The sequence below is a fragment of the Talpa occidentalis genome, unplaced genomic scaffold (genome assembly GCF_014898055.3).
Source record: "Talpa occidentalis isolate TD23 unplaced genomic scaffold, MPIMG_talOcc4v2.1 talOcc4.16, whole genome shotgun sequence".
NCBI lineage: Eukaryota > Metazoa > Chordata > Mammalia > Eulipotyphla > Talpidae > Talpa > Talpa occidentalis.
In genome coordinates, this window is record NW_023601653.1 from 3299079 (window position 1) to 3320815 (window position 21737).

The 21737-nt window shown below is 50.6% G+C and overlaps 2 protein-coding genes across 5 annotated transcripts in view; one reads left to right on the plus strand and one right to left on the minus strand.

The window, feature by feature from the left end:
• On the minus strand, nt 1-17700 carry XRCC6 (X-ray repair cross complementing 6). 4 transcript variants are annotated; one of them, XM_054696009.1, is made up of 13 exons: nt 17660-17700; nt 16680-16766; nt 14737-14849; nt 13429-13567; nt 12573-12827; nt 11681-11864; nt 9367-9553; nt 7408-7576; nt 6584-6745; nt 5078-5207; nt 3889-3989; nt 2867-2980; nt 1-353 (listed from the first exon to the last, which is right to left on the minus strand). In XM_054696009.1, the coding sequence occupies exons 2-13, from the start codon at nt 16756-16758 to the stop codon at nt 160-162; spliced, it is 1827 nt and encodes a 608-aa protein (XP_054551984.1). In that variant the 5' UTR covers nt 16759-16766; nt 17660-17700; the 3' UTR covers nt 1-159. The 4 variants fall into 4 exon arrangements, with proteins under 4 accessions (XP_054551984.1, XP_037369359.1, XP_037369361.1 ...); XM_037513462.2 differs by lacking the exon at nt 17660-17700 and adding an exon at nt 17340-17417; XM_037513464.2 differs by lacking the exon at nt 17660-17700 and adding an exon at nt 17362-17382.
• DESI1 (desumoylating isopeptidase 1) overlaps nt 17681-21737 on the plus strand; it is a 15597-nt gene continuing 11540 nt past the window's right edge. The window contains exon 1 of the mRNA XM_037513466.2: nt 17681-17931. Coding sequence (XP_037369363.1) covers nt 17844-17931 — 88 coding nt within the window. The 5' untranslated portion in view covers nt 17681-17843. The remainder of the gene's footprint in view (nt 17932-21737) is intronic.

The following is a 21737-nucleotide window of genomic DNA, read 5'->3' on the forward strand; positions in this document are numbered from 1 at the left end:
AAGCAGTACACAGGACAAAATTAGAGCTCTTTATTCAGACAGCAGAGGAAAGCACAGCAAAGGGGATGGGGGGCACGTCCTTGGCTTCTGTCAAGTGCGTGAGCGACGTTTTTTAACTGCTGGAGAACCAAACCAGGTGGCCAGCCATGGGGTCTCCGGTCAGTCTTGGAGGTGCTTGGTGAGCATGTCCAGCAGCTCCTGCTTCTTCAGCCCGCCCTTCAGCCCGAATGTCCTGCAGGCTTCCTTCAGCATGGGCACGGTGAGCTTGCCCAGGGTGCCCTTGTTGACGTGGGCCTTCAGCTCCTCTTCAGATAACTCCACCTTGGGCTTTTTGCTTCCAGGACTTTCACTGTCTGGGAAAAACAAGACCCAGAGGGTGTGAGGGAAATGCTCCCAGGGGTGCAAGGGCCCTCAGGTGGCCCGGGCTGTGGTGAGCCATTTTCTATCCATCTGGGCTGCCTCCCACACTGCCCAGGTAGGCAGGTGTCTAGGCAAGGCCGCTTCCCTGAAGCATAAAACGCAGAACGTAGCACTCTCGGGAGGGGTCGGAGCAATGTGAGCACTCCCCTCACTCTGGGTGAGCAAGTTCTTCCTCACTTCAGAAAGCAATTCCAGAGCACCCCACACAGTGGTGAAACGTGCAGGCCGAGTGGGCGAACACTAAATCCCTGGGCCGTGCACAGGTGACGCTCTGTGCCAGGGCTCAGGAGACTGAGGCGGCGCTCAGGACTGGAAGGGGAGAAAGCACAGCATCGCCTGCCCCCCAACCCCCACTGCACCGGCGGCTCACAGATCTTCAAAGAATTTCAGGCCCAAATTCAGTCTGTCTTAACCAGATTCAGCCAAAAGGGTTATGACCTAAACCAGAAGTGGGGTGAGAGACCCCAACATGCTGTCCAGACAAATGTCACGGTCACGGTAAAGGGAGTATCGGGTTTAGGGGTAAGAAAAGACCCACTCGGGCCTCCCCGAGGCGCAAGGGGTTAAGATGCAAGCTATGAAGCTGTCCACAGCCTCTGCAGCATGGATTCGATTCCTGGCTGGCCAGGAAGCAACCCACATGGCGCAGCAGACCTCCCCTGGCTCGCCTGCTGCTCCCCTCAGCAGTGTATTTCAGTCGATCTGCCTGCTCTGCTCCCCACTCTGTCTCTGGTGAATCCTCTCACCCTCCAGTGCCTCTGGCCTGCACCCCGATTACTGTGTAAGTAAATCTTTAAAAAAAATAAAATAAAAGGGAAATTCCTGGGGGCTTAGTTGCTGCTGGCTTGTGGGCCCAGTCCCCCGATTCAGCATTAAAGACGTGCTAGATACAGCGAAAGCGCCAAGTTCTCCTTTCATCTGCTCGAATCAACAATGAACCTGCCCGGCGTGGGATGGCTGCCCAACAGGCACTAACCAGAAGTTCACAGGAAAAAAGAAATCCAATAAATTATATTTTACTCATGAGAGACAATTACAAATCAAACAGCATAGTTTTCCCTCTTTTGGGAAAACTTTTTTTTGTGAAAAAATTTTTTCCCAATTGTTCATTGAGGTGAGGTTGGTTTACGTCACTGCATTTCTTTTAGGGATCATAGGTTCAAACCTGTACAAATGTACGTTTTCACACCACACCCGTCACCAAAGCCCTAACAATCCTTCTCCATGTTTCAAAGGACCCTCGCTGCCACTCTCCCCTCCTGGTTGCCTCAGTTTTGTAGAGAGATGTCAGGGCTTGTTGCTGGTTTGCTTTGATCTGACCCTCTGCTTTGTTTCTCTATATTCCACATGTAAGTGACACCATCTGGGAACTTTTTTTAAGTATATGAAGTCCAGGGCCGGTGAGAGTGTAGGGAAGCATACCCACCCCTTCTTAGCCAGGGTACCACTTTCTCTGAGGCACGTGGCACTGGCACTGACACTCTGGCTGGATGCACTGGGTCCCTCTATCCATTGCCTTAATCTTAAAAAATGAGGTGGGGGGTCTCCCTGGTGGCATAAGGGGTTAAGACGCAACCTATGAAGCTCTCCGCAGCCTCTGCAGCACGAGTTCCATCCCCGGCTGGCCAGGGAGCTACCCACATGGCGCAGCAGATCTCTCCTGCCTAGCCCGCTGCTCCCCTCAGCAGTGTATTTCAGTCAATGTGCCTGTTGTGTTCCCCACTCTGTCTCTGGTGAATCCTCTCACCCTCCACACCTCTGGCCTGTACCCCAGTTCTTGTATGCATAAATAAATAAATCTTTAAAAATAAATAAAATGAGGTGGGTAATGTTATGATGCAATGTTACTTCAACAAAAAAATTTTTAGGGCCTCCCAGGTGGCGCAGCGGTTGAGCGCTGGGTTGCGAAGCTGCCCACAACCTCTGCAGCACCGGTTCGATCCCCGGCCACCGGGCGAGGGTCCCACATGGCGCGCAGACCTCTCCTGCCGCCCGCTGCTCCCCTCAGCAGTGTACTTCGGTCCTTCTGCCTGCTCTGCTCCCTGCTCTGGTGAATTCTCTCACCCTCCCGCGCTTCTGACTGTACCCAGTGCTTGTATAAACAAACAAACAAACAAATAAATAAAACATGCCTCTATTAAAAAAAAAAAAAAACCTATAAAAAAAAAGTTAAAAAAAAAAAGTTACTAGACCTTTAAAAAAAAAAAATTGTTTTTAGATGAGGCAGTTATGTAATTGTGGATATAAGTAACTGTCCAACAAACACTGCTAAGTAACAAAATAGCAAACTCGAAAAAGAACTAGTTTTTTGTGCTGAAATATGTATGTTTGTATAAGTAAGCATGTAGGTATGTATAGAAACTTCTGAAGAGAAATTGTCTTCTGTGTTTGGACCCTAAAGACAATTTAAAAAATAACCCACAGGATATACGCACCCACTCCTCACCTTGTTTCCGCTTGGCAACCTTGCCCTCGGGGTCGTAACCTGGTGGATAGACAAGTTCCTTGAACTCTTTCACCAGGGAGCCCAGTCTTTTATCCATGGCCTCAACTTTGGGTACTAGAAAATCCAAACACAAGAAGAGTGGCTTGGTGGGTTGTAAGTCTGGGTTTCCTGTCCGATTACAGCTCTGCAAGGACCAGGAGAAGCACCTAACCCTGGAGGAAGGGTCCCCAAGAAGGCAATGGACCTGGCCCGAAAGCATCCCCCAAAGTCTGCCTAACGTGTACCCCACACCTTTGGAGCTACAGGGGATGAGTACTTCTGCCAGAAGGTCCTCTCCTATATGCTTTAGAGTTTTCAATCTAAGGAACTTAAACCTGATTCCAGCTTTACGGAGAAAAGCAGAGAGGTTAAATGTCTTGCCCAAGGTCCAATAGCTGGGACGTGGGAGCACTGAGAACCAGCTTCGGAAGAGACTAGGGCAGGGCCTCGTGCGGGGGCAGAGTGCGTCACCACGGGGGGGGGGGGGGCGGAGGTCACCAGTGGGGGGTTCTCAGGCACAGCCCAGTCTGGAGAGGCTCAAGGCAAGGGCTCTGGGCCACTCACAGGTTCTAAGTCTAGACCCACCAGTTACACCTGTGCTTTGGGCAAGTCACGCCCTCCCGAGCTGAAACGAGGATGCCTGCCCAGTTGTGGGGACGAAGCGAGTGGACGCGGGGCGGCAGGGGCAGGCACACTGCGAGCACTCAGCAAACGGCAGAGATTGTTCGTTGACCTTGACCGACATGTAGTCCGGGGGTGGCCTAGTTCGGAGGCAGGTCTCAGAAGCCTCGCTCCTCCTCTCACCACGGAACCATTCCCAACTGGGGCACTAAACTGGGCTAGAAATCTCGCGGAGAGTCTGGACAGTGAGAGTAAGCCTTTTAAGCAGGCTAGGAAATGTACCCACATTACTGGTCCAGAGTGGAATGGACCAAAAAGCCTCCCATGAAAAGACCGTCTCAGCCGAGCCAGCGCCTGCTTACAGGTCAGGTCTTCCGCCTGTTCGGGCTCCATCAAATCCAAAGCCAAGGCCTCCAGGTTCCTGAAGTGCTGCTGCAGTACTGGGTTCTCAAAGCTGTCGCTTCTGGTAAGACAGTAACAACCACATGCATACGCTAAGAAATAAAAACATGAACATTTTTTCATAAAATAAAAAAAATTAAGCCCAACTCAGGAAGCACAGGTCCAAGGCCAGCCGTGAAAAAACACTCCAAGACAAGAACTGGGAAACTGGTCTCTTGCTGGAATCGACTCTCCAGTTTTCAATCTATCCTCTGATGCTAGAGAGCCAAGAGCTGATTTAAAAGCAAACGCGGCCTGCCCCTGGGTCTGTCCCCGGCAGCCATGGGCAGAGAGAGGAATGGAGGCGGCAGGCCAGAGTCCAGAGAAAAGATGAGGCCAGACGGTGGCGGAGGGGAGATGAGGAGGCCGCGCAGCAGCCGCAGCACGCGAGCAGAGACCGCAGGGCCGGCAAGGCCTACTTCCGGCGGGGGAGGTCCGCAAGGCTGCCTCACTCTCCCAAGCCTCTTCTTCCCCCATAGGGGGCATAAGACCCAGCTTTTCAGACAAGGTTAGAGTTGTATCTAGAGCAGTGCTGGCACACGGGAGACTCTTAATAATGCTTCCCTTTGCCCAATAAAGGACATCACGAGCAGGCGACATTTGGAGGGGGCTAGTATTACTTTGCCCAGAGGTAGGCAAAGGCAGGGAAGGAGCCCAGAGACAACGGAGGGAAAGCGGAAGAAAATTACACCTGGGGTCACATCGTGTGGGTTCTGAGAGGGCCCAAGTGCATGTGGGAGGGGCAGATGAGAACCAGATGATCAGCCTTTTAATCCCCCCACAATTCACACACTAACTCCCACTCACTGTGGGAGAGACAGCAACCGTGGAGAAGGCCAGCTAGCAGTCTTCTTGCTGCTGCTTCCAAGAACCTGCCCAATGAGCAGCTCTGGCTCTCTAAGCACAAGTTGAGCAGCTGTGAGCGTTCAGCACCATTCCAGAGTCTTTGATATGGAAGACTCTCTGGCTCTGAAAAGGCCAGCTCCTATCAGCTAAGTGGAAAGAATAAAATCATGTTCTCTTGCTCTATGCACAACTGGAATTTCCAGTAAGACTTTCAACTCAGGAGGCAGTTCCAGAAGAAAAGCTTAAACTGGACCCTCCACTTACCGGTACTTGAAGCGGAGCTTCTGAACAATGGCCTTCATCTTGTCTACCTGCTCCGGGTTTGCAAGGACTTTTTCAGTAAAGGGCACCTTCCGTTTATCGTCGGCATAGGGTAGGAAGACAAGCTGGAAGCCTGGAGAAGGGAGGTGAGTTTTCTGAGACTTGACCTAACAAAAGGTTTCAGTTACTGAGTTGTCAAACGTCGCTCAGCTCCAACTCCACCCTTCTATCTCCTCTGAAGCTGGGGCTGGGGCCCCACAAGTCCCATTTCTCCTTATCAGCTGATTCCTGCTGGATGCTGCATGGAGCGTCCAGAGGGAGTAGGGAAGGCAGATGCCCTGTTGGTGCTGCCTGGCAAAGGCTCCTTCTGGGCAGCAGCAGCAGCTGGCCGTACCATTCTGTCCAGAGCCAGCTGGACTATGCCCCCTTCTTAGCAGGCTAAGTCTCAGCTCCATCTAGTCCTCCTCTGAGTGTCAGTCTGCGTCCTGTTCCCTCCCTTTACCGCACGCGCGCTAGATGGGAAGAGGAGAGGGTTGTCAAGTTGATCTTGTTCCGGTTACTGGCTGGTTCTACAGAAATGAAAAATCTGGACTGGAACCAGCTGCTGCCGCCAGGTGAAGGGCCCTTCCTGGCACACTGACTGCACTGACCACAAGGAAGGAGTGAGCCCCTTCGCTCTCCCCTGCCCTAATATCTCCCTGTAGCACCTACTATTGACAGAGCTTCACCCAAGGCCAGCAAGCAAAGGAGAGTCTCAGCTTCAGCAGCACAGAGTGAAAGGGTGGAACTGGAGCTGAGAGACAAGAGCTGGAAAACCAACATGCAAAGTTACTCCCAAGAATTCTGATGGTCAGGGCTAGAAATGTCTCATGCCGGAAGAGTTTCTTTCTCAAGTTCATGGGCATCAGCGAGGCTAAATGAGAGGGAAGACTGCCACCTGCTGGCTACTTTGTGCTAATACACTTACTAACAGATTTCAAATGTGAAACCACCTTGAGAAAAAGGTATTCCAGAATTCTCTTTGCAGATAAGGAACAAAAACAGAAAGTGTAAATTATCTGCCCAAGTTGGCCAGGTAACAAGTGGCAGAGGTGGCCTGATGCAAAGAAAAGCCGCTTCCCAACATGTAAGACTATCGTATCTGACCATGGAACCCTGGTCTTCGCACTGTGCCTCGCTGCTTTAGCACAGGTAAACCACACACCCAATGCTGCCAGGGTGCCAAAATGGCTTCTGACAAGGGGCGGTGCCAGCAGTGAGGTCTCGTGACTGTGTCAGTGATGTGCACGCAGGCCCGTGTGGTCGGGCCACCCCCGGTGTGCGGGGGTGCACTGCATGACCACATTTGCAGCCTTCCCTACCTGTGCACCAAACTCACTGCAGACCTTAAAAACGCATTTCCCAGGCCCTGTTCCCAGGGGCTCTGGCTCCCAGGTCTGAGCTGGGACCCCAGGAGTGATTCTGAAGCCCGAGAAAGGTTGAGAAGCGTGGAAAATCTCTTCCACTTACCTGGGGGAGTCACCTGAACTTTCTGGTCATCCAGCTCCTCTTCCTGTGGCATCAAGGCCACAAAATGAGGGGGGACATTCTGGCGGGGGGTGTATCTGCACAGTGCCACGACTTCCTTCTCCAGACACTTGGTGAGCAGAGCACTGAACAGGGTCGAGCTCCCTGGAAAGCAACCGTCACCGAGTGTACTCCAGAGGCGCCCCCTCCTCTTCCCTCTGAGCCCGTGACCAGCCCACAACTTGGCATCCACTTTCTTTTATGCCTCTGGAGGGTTATGATGCTCCAAAAGATAAGGGGTGATGGGCCCAAAGCTGAGGGGAAAAGGGGGCAGCAAAGGCATCTTCTAGAGGCAGAAGCCTGGACACCTCAAACACTCCACTTTTGAGTGTGGACGGTTAATGTCAGCTCCCTCTTACTGACATTAGATTAAGGACAGACGCCCTAGTTGTTCATGAAAACCAGTCAGGTCACATGGGGCGGCGGGCCTGGCCACAGAGGCTCGGAGGAAGGCGGGCGGCGCAGGCACTACTATCAACACGAGGGAAGAGGCTGATCCTTTTGTTTTTATTTCCAACTCTCTGAAGCCGTAGGTTTCTAAAATGCTAATCATTGCCCCTCCTGGGTATCAGCAAAGCACACAAGCATATCAGAGGCCCCCAAAAAATCTGTCATTTGTTTAGCCCCACATTTCCAAAATGGATTTGCCCATGGAAGACTTTTAAAAGACCCCGTTAAAGCCTGCCCTGCGGTTTCCAGCATGAGGAGACTGCTCAGGGGGACCACCGTCAGTCTCCCCAGCTCACCCGCTGGGCTCCACCACTTACCATTCACCTGGGACTCCTCGGGGTACACAAACAGGGAGGGCCTCAGGTATTGGTGCTGCTTCAGCATTACCAAGGGCTTGAACCCGATGAGAAGCAAACCTGGTTCGTAAAACCGTCTCAGCTGTTCTGTTTCTTCTTTCTCAAGCACAATCTGCCGGTTCCCATAGATCTAAAGTAGGAGGACAGGAGGACAGGAGTGAGGTGTAGAGGTTCCATGGAGATGCAGTGCAAGTTGCCACAAGACACCAGCAAGTTCTCCCGAGCAGGCCCAGCAGGGGTCTCCCCTACCACTGGAGGGAGCACTTCCCAAGAGCCTGGCAGGCAAGTCACATCTGTCACATCTGTCACCGGATCTATATTTGGTAACAACCCTCCCAGGTTGAGGTTAAAAACTGTTTTACAAATAAACTGAGGTTCATCTGGTTGGTCACCTGTTCCAAGGGGACAGTGGAAAGGGACTGTAAGCCGGGTCTGGCTGGTGCCCTGCTCTTCGAGTGTGAGTCCCTCCCTCACTTTTTATTTTTTTTTAATATACTTTTTTTTTAATAGAGGCATGTTTTTATTTATTTATTTGTTTGTTTGTTTGTTCATTTATACATGCACTGGGTACAGTCAGAAGCGCGGGAGGGCGAGAGAACTCACCAGAGCCAGAGCGGGAGCAGAGCAGACAGAAGGACCGAAGTACACTGCTGAGGGGAGCAGCGGGCGGCAGGAGAGGTCTGCGCGCCATGCGGGACCCTCCTCTGGAGGCCGGGGAGCAGCCGGGGATCGAACCAGCGCTGCAGAGGCCGCGGGCAGCCTCGCAACCCAGCGTTCAACCGCTGCACCACCGCCCTCCCTCACTTAACACACCGAGCACTCAGCGTCAGCACTGACTCGGGGTGCTCCAACCACACCTCTTTATGACAGGTGCCCAGCTGGGTCAGAGTGGGAGGCAGATATGCCCAGGCATACTCATTACTTCCAAAGGTGAATGTTTACGTTTTGATCTTAGATATGCAATTTAGTAACAGAACTCAGTTAAGTCAAATTTGAGTTTTATGAACAAAAACAAAACCCTTTTAGGGACAAAAGGTCAAGAAAAATCTTCAGTGAATAGAGGAGGGTCTGCCTGTGAATAGCCAAGATGGAAAACTAGCTGCTTCCAAAATGGTAAAGGAAATTTCTGGTTTTCTCCTTGGGAAAGTAGGGCAAGACCCTGGCTTGAAATTGGCATTCCAAAACCATGTCATCCGGCGGAATCAAAATACTAATATCTTAATTTTAGTCACTTAGCTGATACTTCTAGGTCCTGAACTTGAGCAAAAATCTCTCCCACATTTTACATAATTTGAAAGGATGACTCATGGGATTTTAATTCTAGATATTCAGACCCTTCCAGAGGGAGCAATGCTGAGAGGACGAGGGGAGACTGCACTGGATGTCTCTGCGCCTTCAGTGAAGAAAGGCAGATCTGGATCATTTCAAAACACAGGAAACAATTGGTTGGAGTGGCCTAAAAATTCTTTCCTTAAAAACAAACCAAAAAAGGGCCTCCCCTGGTGGTGCAGCGGTTGAGCGCTGGGCTGCCAGGCTGCCCGCAGCCTCTGCAGCGCCGGTTCGTTCCCCGGCGAGGGTCCCACAAAAAAAAAAAAAAAGGGTGCACTTCACCCCTACCACACCTTCCCTGCTCCCTGCTCCCCACCTGACATCAAAGTATCTTCCCATCAAGGGGGATGCCTGCGAAGACTCCCAGCAGCACTTGCTCAGTGACCCAAGGCTGGTTTTCACCAACATCTGCTCTACCAGCCTAGCTCTCCAGGTATCACTGGTCTGATTCCAAGGAGCAGCAACTTTCTGTTTTACCAGCTTGTCTAGAAAGCTGTGCACGCGCAAGCTCCTTAAATCACGAGGCTGGTCCCCGTCTCCTGCCCGGTTAGCTCTTCAACGGGGCGAAATTCAGAGAGAAGGCCGACCCACCTGGGACCTCTTGGTGTCACTGGGCAGAAGCAAACTGCCTGTATTTACATTAAACGTTCGAGTCTTGGTTTTCACTGGTTCATTTGTCTCCCGATACAGCTTCACTGGAGGAGGTCTGAAAGCTTTCTGGACCATGTTGTAAATGCCAACAGTGAGTGCTATGTCTTTGTTGAGCTTCAGCTTCAACCTGAGAGAGAGAAAAATAAAAAATCATAATAAAAAGACTTAAAGATCATACTTTCCTATCTAAAATTCCCTCATGGCCCCCAAGCCTTCATTTCTTTTATTTTCTACAACTATCCCAAACAAGCCCTTAGGATGTAATTCTCACGCATTTTAACTACATATGGCGTTTGCTATAACATCATGTCAGAGGCTGGCTCCCAAAATGAGTTTGTGAATGTACTGCTGAATACTTAAAATGATAAAGAATGTGCCGTAACAAAGAAGACGGTGGGTGTTTTCACTGGGCCTAGCCCCACACCAACTGCCCCACTGATTACTCTCCACCCTGCCCCATTGGTCACCCTAACAACGGGTCTTGTGTGCAGCAGCTGCTATTTCTGCTTGTCTAGTATCCTTCCCTTGCTTTTAATAATGAAATCCCAATTTTTCTTTGGGAAACACCCTACCACACTGAGGTTTTGGGGGAATATTAAGGTGCTATGGCCTCCCCTAGCCAAGTGGGACCAACTGACGCAGGCTCAGGCCCATGCTCTGAGAGGCGAGGTCTAAAGCAATGACCAGAGAAGAATATGACTGAGGTGACGCCTTCTACTATCATGAGTCCTTGGAACCCCGATCCTGGAGCCACCACTTCCCATACTATCCGCGCTTCTCAGGATTTTGTTTGAATATGAGGAAACCAGTCAAAGTCCATTTCAGGCACCTGCCACAGAACCTTATTATTGTCCTCTGTATAGATGCAAACACTGAGACTCAGAGATGGTAGCTACCTTGTCCAAGCAGACATCCAATAACTAGGAAAGTCTGATTCAGAAGTCATGCACTTTGCCGTTACGACACATTATTGCTCCACAATATTTATGTCAATCTCAAAACAAGCTGTTGGATATGTTTCACTTCATCTGAAATGGTTTCAGGTTAATAAATGGCACTAGTAGATGACAACCTACCTTAAAGGGTTGTCATGAAGATTATGAATTCATTAGTACGCTAACAAAAAAACTCAGACAATGCCTGGCACATAGTAATGGTGCAATAAAATAATGTTATTACTTGGTTATAGCAAGAACAAGTTTGATAATCTTCTAGGCCTTGGGCACTGAGTTCTCAAACAGCTTCAGTTTTATTATTGATGTCAAATATCCTTGCTATGACTCTTTGAACAACCCGCCCACAAAATAGTAAGAAAAGGCGAAGCGTATTAAGTAACCACACCATGCTGGGCGTTGTGCCTGCGTCTTCCCACTTAATCATCACCGCAGTCCAATATGGAAGCACCTTTGCTGCTCCTATTTTACTGAGCTCAGAGAAGTTGCAGGACTTGGCCCAGGTCACACAGCAGAGGGGCCAGGACTGGAAACCCAGCCAATCTAACATTGAGTTGCTCTTCTATCCTCCCTGCCATTGCACCCCCCCCACACATATATGCAAGAGCTTCCCAACATCCCATCACTTGCAGGAGGAGGCGAAGGAGAGGGGACAGGGAACTTGCCTGAGGAGAAGCAGTTGCTAAGGGGAAAGGAGAACAGTGACAAAGCTACAACCACAGCCATGAACTGGTACCAGGGTCCCTTGATTTCATGGATTTTCTAGCAGAAAAATCAGTAAACTTGGAAACTGCTCAAAATGACCAATGGTCATAGTCCTTTTATTGAGGAAACTCATGTAAAGTGGAAGCCTGGGGATCTTCAGGTAGAAGCGACGAGGAGCCCTAGGGTTCCACTGTTACAGCTCTCTAAACACGATCTAACAACCCGGTTCCTATTGCTCTCCAAGCATGTTGTTGCTCTGTATTAGTCTTCGAAGGGCTTCTCATTTAATCCTCACAATAATATCCTAATGAGGCAGGCACTACTGTTATCACCAATTTACAGAGAAGAAATAAACTGGTGCGTGCACCTGAGGATTTGTTAGCCCACAGCTGTCTACCCAAAGAAGCGGGCAAACAGCACACCAGCTCTTTGCAGAGCAAGAGAAGCAAGGAGCTTGTGCGATCCTGAAACAAAGCAAGATTTGGCAGAGAAGCCCAGAGAGGGAGTAGCACCAACCAGAGTTAAGTGGCCAAGGAATGCATTGCTGATGCGTTTGTCACGGGTCTCGTGGGCACCTGACCCAGGCCGAGCCGCACCTGCAGAGCACGCGCTTCCTGGTCTCCTTAGAGCGAACCTTCCTTAGCAGGTCCTCCAGCCTGGCCGATTCCTCAAAGTGAACCCCAAGGTCCTCATCCTCTGCCATGCTGATGATATCTCTGTAGAACAAGGAGATGTCAAAGCCCCCATCTTTCTTCAGGTGCATCAAGTCAAGGCAGATACCTATACAAAGGCAAAAGGCAGGGGAACCAAGTTTCAGCAAAAAAAAAAAAAAAAAAGTTTGTTTTTTTTTTTTTTTTTTCAATTAAGCTCAAATATGTTTTTAAAAGCTCCCAAAGAACCAGACTGAGCTCCTCCCTGGTGGCACAGGGGTTAAAGTCTCAGTGCTATCAAGCTATCAGCAGCCACTGCAATACGAGTTCGACCCCGCCAGGGAGCTACCCACATGGCGCAGCAGACCTCTCCTGTCTTGCCTGATGCTCCCTTCAACAGTGTATTTCAGCAGATCCAGCTGTTCTGCTCCCCACTGTCTCTGATGAATCCTCTGACCCCCCACACCTCCGGCCTACACTCCAGCTCTTGTATGCATGAAAATAAAAATAAATCTCAAAAAAAGAAAAAAAAAGAACCAGATTATTAACATTTCCAGAACTTGAACAAAGTGGTTAAGGAAATTAACTGCTACAGTGACTTCTAAGAACTCAATCAAATAACCACTAGTCATGGTGGCGTGAAAGTCAAGAGAATTTTCCCCTGGTCAAGTCTGCAGACAGCTAACGGTGTGGCCACGTTCAGTGGGAACATCACCCAGATATCCCCCCACCCCTACCCGATTCATCAGACTCTTTCACTTTACTCTGAATGCTTGACGGCAGCTATAGAGAGGCAATAAAATTAAGTGCCCAGTTAAGAGAACAGGAGGGATGCCACCTGTGTCTCGGAGATCCCCGGCCTTGGTCCTGGCCCGGCTGGCTTTGGCACTGTCACTGCCGTGGGGGTCGTCCTCGTTGGTGAACAGCATGATCCGCTTGTGGCTCATCTTGAACTGGACATTGCTAAAGAGGTTGGCACAGACCCACAGCACCTCACTCAGTGAATAGTCGGATCCATGGCCAAGTAGCTTTTGGAAATGCTTTTTTCCCTGCTGCCCCTTAAACTGGTCAAGCTCTAGCACTCGCTTAGCACCTATCAGAGAAGGGAAGGGGGTCAAATGGGCAGAGATCAGAACAGTGTCGCTGGCCACCCTAACAGGCTAACAGAGGGCCTCGCGTCCCTTTCTCACCCCGAGGTTGTTTATCCCTTCTAGCAAGAGTCTCCACTCCAGCAAGAACCCCCCTGTGCAAGAAAGCACACAGGCACAACTTGTCCCATGTCTGGGCTTTCCTGCACCTCGGCAGATGCTGCGTTGAAGGTGTGTGCTGTGGCAGGCCTACACAAGTCTACGGGGCTATTCTGCCAACAGCGTGGCTCACTTCGAGTCTACATCACATTTAATTAAGGTGGGTACATTGTTTTTTAAGACGTGATGCTACTGCACACTTAAATGCAGTATTTCAGTGCAATGTGATCATCACTTTTATATGTACCGGGAAACCAAAACATGTGTGTGGCTCACTATATGTGGTGCTTGCTTTACTGCGGTGTTCTGGAACTGAACCTGACCTATCTTCAGGTGCACCTGAACCCCTAAGCCAAGATGGCACCCACTGCCTTCCCAGCATCCCTCTTTGCTCAGGGTGGTGGCCTTCAAATCTAAGGAAGAAATTGATCTTAGATTACTACTGACCTGGAACGTCCAACTCCTGCAAGACATAAATATTTTTGAAATTCACAGAATTTTTGTCCTTCTCGGTACCATAGAACACCACTGCCAAGAGATCTCGATCACTGCTTATGATCTTATTGGTGTACACGTTCTGGATACACTGGAAAAATAAAAATTTAGTTCATATTTAGTTCATATTTAATGACTTACTACCGAACTTTCTCTTGATTTTATAAATTAAAGCCATCCTAGTGGGTGTGAGGTAGTATCTCATTATGGTCTTGATTTGCATTTCTCTAATGACTAAAGGTGTTGAGCATCTCTGCATATGCTTGTTGGCCATATGCATATCTTTAAAGACATGTCTATTCAAGTCCCATGCTCATTTTAAAATTAGGTTGCCTTTTTGTTGTAATTCTCTTTCAGCCAACTTCAAAGTATCACCTGCAAAAACGACTTACTTCCGTACCATAATTGCAGATACTTCCTTTCCTCCTTGACACCCCCATCTCTATAGAAGGAAGAGTATATTTCTAGTGCCAGGGTTAATTAACACAGAAGGTGGGAAAAGTGTATTTACCAAGGGTTCAAGTTCACACCAAGAACAAAATGAGCTTATTCTCTAACACTGCTGCTCTTTTTCAGCTGCAACTACAGGTACTGCTTATCATTCACACACATACTTATCAGAGTCCATATTTATTAAAGTGGTATTAATATTTTTGGGGGAGGGATGTTTGTTCTTTTTCTTTTTTTTAAAGATTTATTTATTTATACACACAAGAACTGGGGTACAGGCCAGAGTTGTGGGGGGGGGTGAGAGGATTCACCAGAGACAGAGTGGGGAACAGAACAGACAAATCAACTGAAATCCACTGCTGAGGGGAGAAGCGGGCAAGGCAGGAGAGGTCTGCTGCACCATGTGGGTAGCTCTCTGGCCGGGAATCAAACTCGTGCTACAGTGGCTGCAGCAAACTTCATAGGTTGTGTCTTAACCCCTTGTGCCACCAGGGAGGCCCTCTTTTTAAAGATTCATTTTATTTATTTATACATAATAGAACTGGGGTACAGGGTCAGAGGTACAGGGAGTAAGAGGATTCACCAGGGACAGAGTGAGGAGCAGAACAGGTGGATCTACTGAAATACACTGCTGAGGGGAGCAGCAGATGAGACAGCAGAGGTCTGCCATGCCATGTGGGTCAGGTCCCTGACTGGGGATCGAACTCATTCCGCAATGGTTGGCAACAGCCTGATAGCAGAGACGTAAACCCCTGCGCCACCAGGGAGGCCCTCTTTGTTCTTTTTAATTAGATAAAAAGGTAGTCTTACCTGGATGCTCATGTCAAAAGGAGTCAATTCATTTTCACCCTGAGAGTCAAACATAGCCCTTGAAGCATCAACCAAAAAAATCAAGCTATCTCTTCCTGAGAATTTATAGTCTCCTGCAGCGGAAAAAAAAAAAAAATTTTTTTTTTGCCTTTTTGGTCATATTTGTCATGTTGATCATTCACCTAAAACAGAGAAAAGTATAATCTAATGAATTATAAGATGATTATCCTTAAAACCACCACCTACATCAGGAAATCGAATCTTGCTGCATCCCCCACCTAAGTCCTCCTTATGTTCCCTGGAAATGACATCCTCACACTCCCCTGAAGAGGAACCAGGATCCTGCCTTTTGGAAATCACTTATTTGTCTTTATAGGTTTATCATCCAAGTGAACATTCCTAACACTAGCTTTGACTTAAAAAATGTTTTTGGGGCCTCCCCGGTGGTGCAGCGGTTGAGCGCTGGGTTGCGAAGCTGCCCGCAGCCTCTGCGACGCCGGTTCAATCCCCGGCTGCTCCCCGGCCCCCGGAGGAGGGTCCCACATGGCGCGCAGACCTCTCCTGCCGCCCGCTGCTCCCCTCAGCAGTGTACTTCGGTCCTTCTGCCTGCTCTGCTCCCCGCTCTGGCTCTGGTGAATTCTCTCACCCTCCCGCGCTTCTGACTATACCCAGTGCATGTATGAACAAAACAAACAAACAAACAAATAAATAAATAAACATGCCTCTATAAAAAAAAATTTAAAAAAAAAAAAAAATGTTTTTGAAGCCTCTAAATTGAGAGATATCCCTTCTGTCTTTTTGCCTCTTGTGATTTATCTGTTGAGGAACTAGATGTGTTATATAGTTACCCAGCTTCTGCATTTTGCTGGCTACATTCTTTATTTATTTATTTATTTATTTATTTTTTAATTTATTGATTGACTGATTGATACATACAAGCACTGGGCACAGTCAGAAGCGCGGGAGGGTGACAGAATTCACCAGAGCCAGAGCGGGGAGCAGAGCAGGCAGAAGAACCGAGGTACACTGCTGAGGGGAGCAGCGGGTGGCAGGAGAGGTCTGCACGCCATGTGGGACCCTCCTCCGGTGACCGGGGAGCAGCTGGGGATCGAACCGGCGCTGCAGAGGCTGCGGGCAGCCTCGCAACCCAGCACTCAACCGCTGCGCCAACGGGGAGGCCCTGGCTACATTCTTTAGATGAACATGAACATAGTCTTTCCTAGTCAGAACTTAGAGAGGCTTTACCAGATTCAGATTTTTTCTGGCATGACTACATCCTAGATTGACTACACACAGGCAGAGAAATCAACTACTGTACAAAAATAAAATAACAATGTAAGAAAAAAAGTTTTTTTGATTAAAAAAATTACACCCGGGGTGATGTGTTTTTCACAAAAGGCATATGATGTGCTGAGACTTAACCTTCTGCACCACCGGGAAGGCCCATGTTTCTCAATTTTAATGAAAACATTTAAAAAATTTTCTACCCAGAATTGAAATTGACCAGTATGCAGTCTTATTTGTTACTGTGTTGCCTGAACATACACTTCCAATCCTGGAGGCAATGGTGAGGGAATGAAATCTTGCAACTATGTGGCTGAGGTTTACTCTAGTGGCTGCACTGGGTGAAGGAATTTTTAAACCAACCTCCTAGAATGAATAAACCTACCTTCCTGCCTGAGGGAGAGTCTTACCTGGGCCACGAAAGGTGATAAAGCATACCTAAGTTCAGAGATACATATGGGCAGTCAATAGCTGCCAATTTACCAGTATCCTGCAGAAGTTCAAGACTAGAAATGTCCCATAGACTAGATAGGACCTAAATAAGAGCCTTTGATGGCTTCACAAAGCTCAAAGGAGAAAGGTAGTTAAGATTCGCTGGAGCTCAAAGAGAAACAGGCAGGGAGAGTTCACACTGAAAGACACACGTCAAAGTTCCTCACCACCTGCTTCGAGGCCCTCCTCTTGTTCTTCTTCTTCGTCATCGTCCTCGTTTTTGTAATAAGACTCCCACCCAGACATGTTGGTTACTGCTCAGTAGGTGAAAGAAAGTTAAAATCAGCAAGTTTAAACCTCAAAGATTTTGACTTCTAGGCCCCTTTGAGCTCTGTCCTCTGCGCTTGGGGTTACTCCTGAGGAATGTGGGTGATGGACTGTGCTGCCTGCAGAGTTCTCCACAGCTGTAGCGCAGAGGCACACGGGCTTAGGGGATCAGCCCAGCAGCAGCCTCGCCCTAGCTATTCCCACGGTTGCTTCAGGGTCGATGGTGACCCGGGGTGGCCACTGCGCTGTACGGGTGGGGACGCCCAGCCTGGAGGTCCCCTCCGCGCCATCTGCCCTGTGAGGGATCCCCGCTCCCAGGCACCCGGGCCTTCAGCGGGCCCAGCTGTCCTCATTCCTCCCAAAACGCTGCCCCAGCTCCTCAGCCCGCCACGCCCAGCGCGGCCTCAAGGGGGCCACGGCTGGGGGCCGCCTCCGCCGGGAGGAAGGGACGGGGACCAGACGCCGACTAGACCCTTCGGCCCGCACCCTGCGGAGGGGGACGCGCGCGCCCGAGGGGACGCAGCCGGACAGGCGGCCCCGGGCCTCAGCAACGTACACACCAGACAGCCACGTCCCGCCGACCTGGGGTGCAGCGAACACTTCCGCCGAGACAGGGCGCGGGGCGCCGGCACGCGCGCCGCCAGTTCTCTGGCCAATCAACGCCCGTTGCGTCATCACGCCCCGAGCGCACGTTTCCCCGGCGCGGCGCCGCGGCCGCCCCCACCCGCGGTCGGCTCGCTTCCCTGACCGCGCCGCGCCGCCGCGAAAGCCCCGCCCCCGGCGAAGCCCCGCCCCGCCGCCCGGCCGGCCGGCGCGCACATGCGCGCGAGCGCGCCCCCGCCCCTTCCCGCGCGGGCCCGGCCCGGCCCTGCTCTGTCACCTCACAGTGGTCGTTGCCGGCGGCGGGCGCGGGGCGCGAGCAGCGCTGGGCGGCCTCTCCCCGCCCCTCAGGCCGGGCCCGGGCTCGGTCCCCGCTCCCTCCGCTCCCCACCCCGTCGAGTGCGGGGCGGCCCACGCCTCCGCCGGGTCCAGAGGGCGTCGTGGCCGCGCCGCCGCGGGCCCCGATGGAGCCGCCGAACCTCTTCCCGGTGAAGCTCTACGTGTACGACCTGTCCAAGGGCCTGGCGCGGCGCCTCAGCCCCATCATGCTGGGTGAGGGCGGGCGGCGGCGGGCCGGCCGGCGGGGCGGAGGCCCGGGCACGGCGCGGCGGGACGCGCGGCCCCGGGCGGGCGCGGGCGGGGGTCCGCGGCGGGGCCCCGCGCCCGCCCTCGCGTCCTCTCGCCCGACCCGGGGGCAGGGGCGGGTCGCGCCCTCTCCTCGCGGGGGCGCGGGCGGCGCCGGAGCCCGGCGGGCCCCGGGCCTGGCCGGGGGGCCCTCTGCACCCCTCGCCGCGCGGCGTGGGGCTGGTGGGGCTGCGGGGCGCGCGAGGCCCCTCGCGGCGAAAGGGACACTGCGGCGGCGGCCCTCGGAGCCTCCCCCGGCCAGAGGAAACCCGCCGCAGTCTGCGGGTGCAGGGGAGAGCAGCGCCCCCCGCGCCCCCGGCGCCCCCCCCCGCCCGCCCGGGAGCAGGGGCGTCGGGCCCCGCAGCCTGAGCTCCGGAACTCCCCGGGGTCGGCCAGACGAGGCGGCTGCTCACGAGTTTCTCAGCGACCCGCCCCTGCCCAGACGGGTGCTTGAGACCCGAAGGGGCGCGCGCGGCGAGGGCGGCGGGGGCCGCGCGCCGCGGGGTCAGTGAGCGAGGCCGGGCGCCCCTCCGGGCAGCCCTGGACGGCCCGAAGGGAAACGCCAGCCCTAGTTCTGCAGAGGCGGCCTCACTCGAAGCCAAATACCAAAATATCTCCTGGAACGTAAAAATTTGCCCAGGGTGTGAGTTCAGGTGAGACCGGGCAGGAAACGATTCCCAGAATTGAACATTTTAACAACTTTAGAACATCCATTTGAATAACTAGTTTCCCCCCGAAGAATAGAGACTCTGTTCGTTCTTCTGGGTGAGACGAGAGGGCAGAGGTCAGGGGTGCGAGGCCGCTTTTGAGGGCATCTTTTCGGTGCCTTAGTTTCTAAGATGTTCTGGGAGTTGAACTTGATGGCTTCACCCCAGGCCTCCCTCGAGGATCACCTGGGTGTACTTGTTAAATGTACAGATACCTTTATTTTCAACACTTACTGTTAAATGATAATAGGAAAAGCAAAACACTTTTTTTAAAAGATTCATTATATTTGTTTATGCATACAAGAGCCGGGGTGTAGGCTTGAGATGTGAGGGCGGGCAGTGAGGATTCACCAGAGACAGAGCGGGGAACAGAACAGGCAGACTGACTGAAGTACACTGCTGAGGAGAGCAGCTGGCGAGACAGGAGAGGTCTGCTGCACCATGTCAGTCACCTCCCTGGCTGGGGATCGAACTCATGCTGCAGTGGCTGCTGATAGCTTCATAATGCTGAGACTTAAACCCTTGTGCCATCATGGAGGCCCCCACAAACAGTTTTTTAAAGATACAAGTGTGTGTTTAAAACAAAGATAGTTAAATAGTTAAATGCTTGCTTGGGCAGTTAATTATCTGGAAGAATACATAAGAAATTGGTAACAGTGGTAGTTTATGGCAAGGAGAACTTGATGCCAGGAGATAGGAGTGGAAGGGAGATTTTTTTTTTTAGATTTTTTTTATTATTTATTTTTATACAAGAGCTGGGGTACAGGCCAGAGGTGTGAGAGGGTGAGCGGATTCACCAGAGACAGAGTGGGGAACAGAACAGGCAGATTGACTGAAATACACTGCTGAGGGGAGCAGCGGGTGCGACAGGAGAGGTCTGCTGTGCCATGTGGGATTCTCACTGGCTGGCCAGGGTCGAACCCACACTGCAGAGGCTAAGGATAGCTGCACAGCGCGGTGCTTAACCCGCTGTGCCACTGGGGAGGCCCAGAGGGAGATTTTGATGTAAACTTTTTGTACCTTTTGAAGTGTGTACAATATATATTATCTATTCAAAATGAGCAAAGTTTTAAATGGATGGATTCTAAAACCCCATTACACAGGTACTAAATAAGAATCACCTGGAGGGCCTCCCCAGTTGCACAGCAGTTGAGCACTGGGTTGCGAAGCTGTCCGCGGCCTCTGCAGCGCCAGTTCAATCCCCGGCCACCGGGCAAGGGTCCCACATGGCGCACAGACCTCTCCTGCCGCCCGCTGCTCCCCTCAGCAGTGTATTTTGTCAGTCTGCCTGCCTGCTCTGTTCCCCGCTCTGGCTCTGGTGAATTTTTTCACCCTCTCGCGCTTCTGACTGTACCCGGTGCTTGTATAAATAAATAAATAAATCTTTGGAAAAAAAAAAGAATCACCTGGAGTTTTGATCCAAAAATTTGTATTTTTAATAAGCTCCACAACTCATTCTTATGTATCCAATGCATTATTGGCCAGAATGACCTAAATCATCAACTGTTAAAATGAGTAAGGCAAATGTGAAAGCAAAACTTACAAAGTCATTGTTTGGGGGAGGTGTTAATCACTGATGTATTACAACAGTGAAGTCCTAACTACACTTCTTGGAATGGAGCCACGTATTGGTTAGTTTGATCATACGTGAGATGTCACTTAGTTATTTCCTGACCCACAAATGAAAATCTTCCCCTGTACACACACTACTTTTTGTTCTGTTATCTAATAGTTACTGATTTGAGCTGAAAGGGGCCTTACAGATCATTACTTCATGATTCATTCAACAGATACTTATTTTCTACTATGTGCTACTCATGTGTTAAGCATAACCAAAGATGATACAATGAACCAAGATGGTCTCTGCCATCTTGAACAAGTGCTGGGCTTTGCAGGAAGCAAACTGGGTACTGAAGCAGAGAATGAGAGACCTACTTTAAATAAAGGCACAGGGGTGGTGATTTTTATTTATTTTTTTATTTTTTGTGGGACCTTCGCCAGCAGCCGGGGAACGAACCGGCGCTGCAGAGGCTGCAGGCAGCCTCGCAGCCCAGCGCTCAACCTCTGCGCCACCAGGGGAGGCCCAGGGGTGGTGATTTTTAAGCTGGGAATTTAAGGATGAGGGTTGAAGTTGTCCTAGGGAGGGTAGTGAGGAAGTTATGGGATCCAAGCAGAAGGAGGATCAAACTGCCATAGCCGCAAGACAAGAAAGAGCCTGGCCTGATTCTAGAACTTAAAGCCCTGGTGGAATTCTTTAGGTGAAGGAGAAAGTGAAATAGCTGGAGATGGGGTGCTGGGCTTGCCCCCAAGCCCCTTTTTATTTTTTTTTAAAGATTTACTTATGCATACAAGAGCTGGGCTACAGGCCAGAGATGTGCGGAGGTGAGAGGATTCACCAAAAACAGTGGGGAACAGAACAGGCAGACTGACTGAAACACACTGCTGAGGGGAGCAGCGGGCTAGGCAGGAGAGGTCTGCTGCGCCATGTGGGTAGCTCCCTGGCTGGCCAGAGATCGAACTCATTGCTTCATAGTGCTGTGCTTAACCCTTTGCGCCACCAGGGAGACCCCACAAACCCCTTTGTAAATGGCTGTGAAATCCTAAAAGATTTTTGCCAAAATGGGAACTTTACCAATTTGGCATTACTGATTGCTATGATATTTCTATACCTTGCCTATAAATCTAAGTCTTCTCTATTTCCTTCTCACATACTGCTTTTATGCCTATTGCAGAACTAATGAAGAACTGATATTTCCCAGTTCTTTGAGTAGCTGTATATATTGATTTCTCATTCCTAAGTATATTTGAACCTTCAAAAAATCAATGTTGCTTGAATTTTGCAATGATTTCTAGAAGCGCATTAATAGTTGGCATATTTTGAGAGCTTACTTTGCGTCAGGCCTTTTTTTTTTCGTGTTACTTCACCACAATTTTGTAAGATAGGACCTGTTATTACCTCCACATTTCAATTGAAAAACCTGAGGCACAGGGCCTTAAGAAACTGACCCCAGGTCTCACAGCTAGCAA

Coding starts and splice junctions, on each gene's coding strand:
- XRCC6 (XM_054696009.1), bottom strand. CDS start 16,758: ATGTCTGGGTGGGAGTCTTATTACAAAAACGAGGACGATGACGAAGAA. Junction 5,208..6,583: donor AGTTCAGGTGACTCCCCCAG/GTAAGTGGAAGA, acceptor TCCCTTCTCCAG/GCTTCCAGCTTGTCTTCCTA. Junction 2,981..3,888: donor ACAGGCGGAAGACCTGACCT/GTAAGCAGGCGC, acceptor TGGATTTTCTAG/TACCCAAAGTTGAGGCCATG.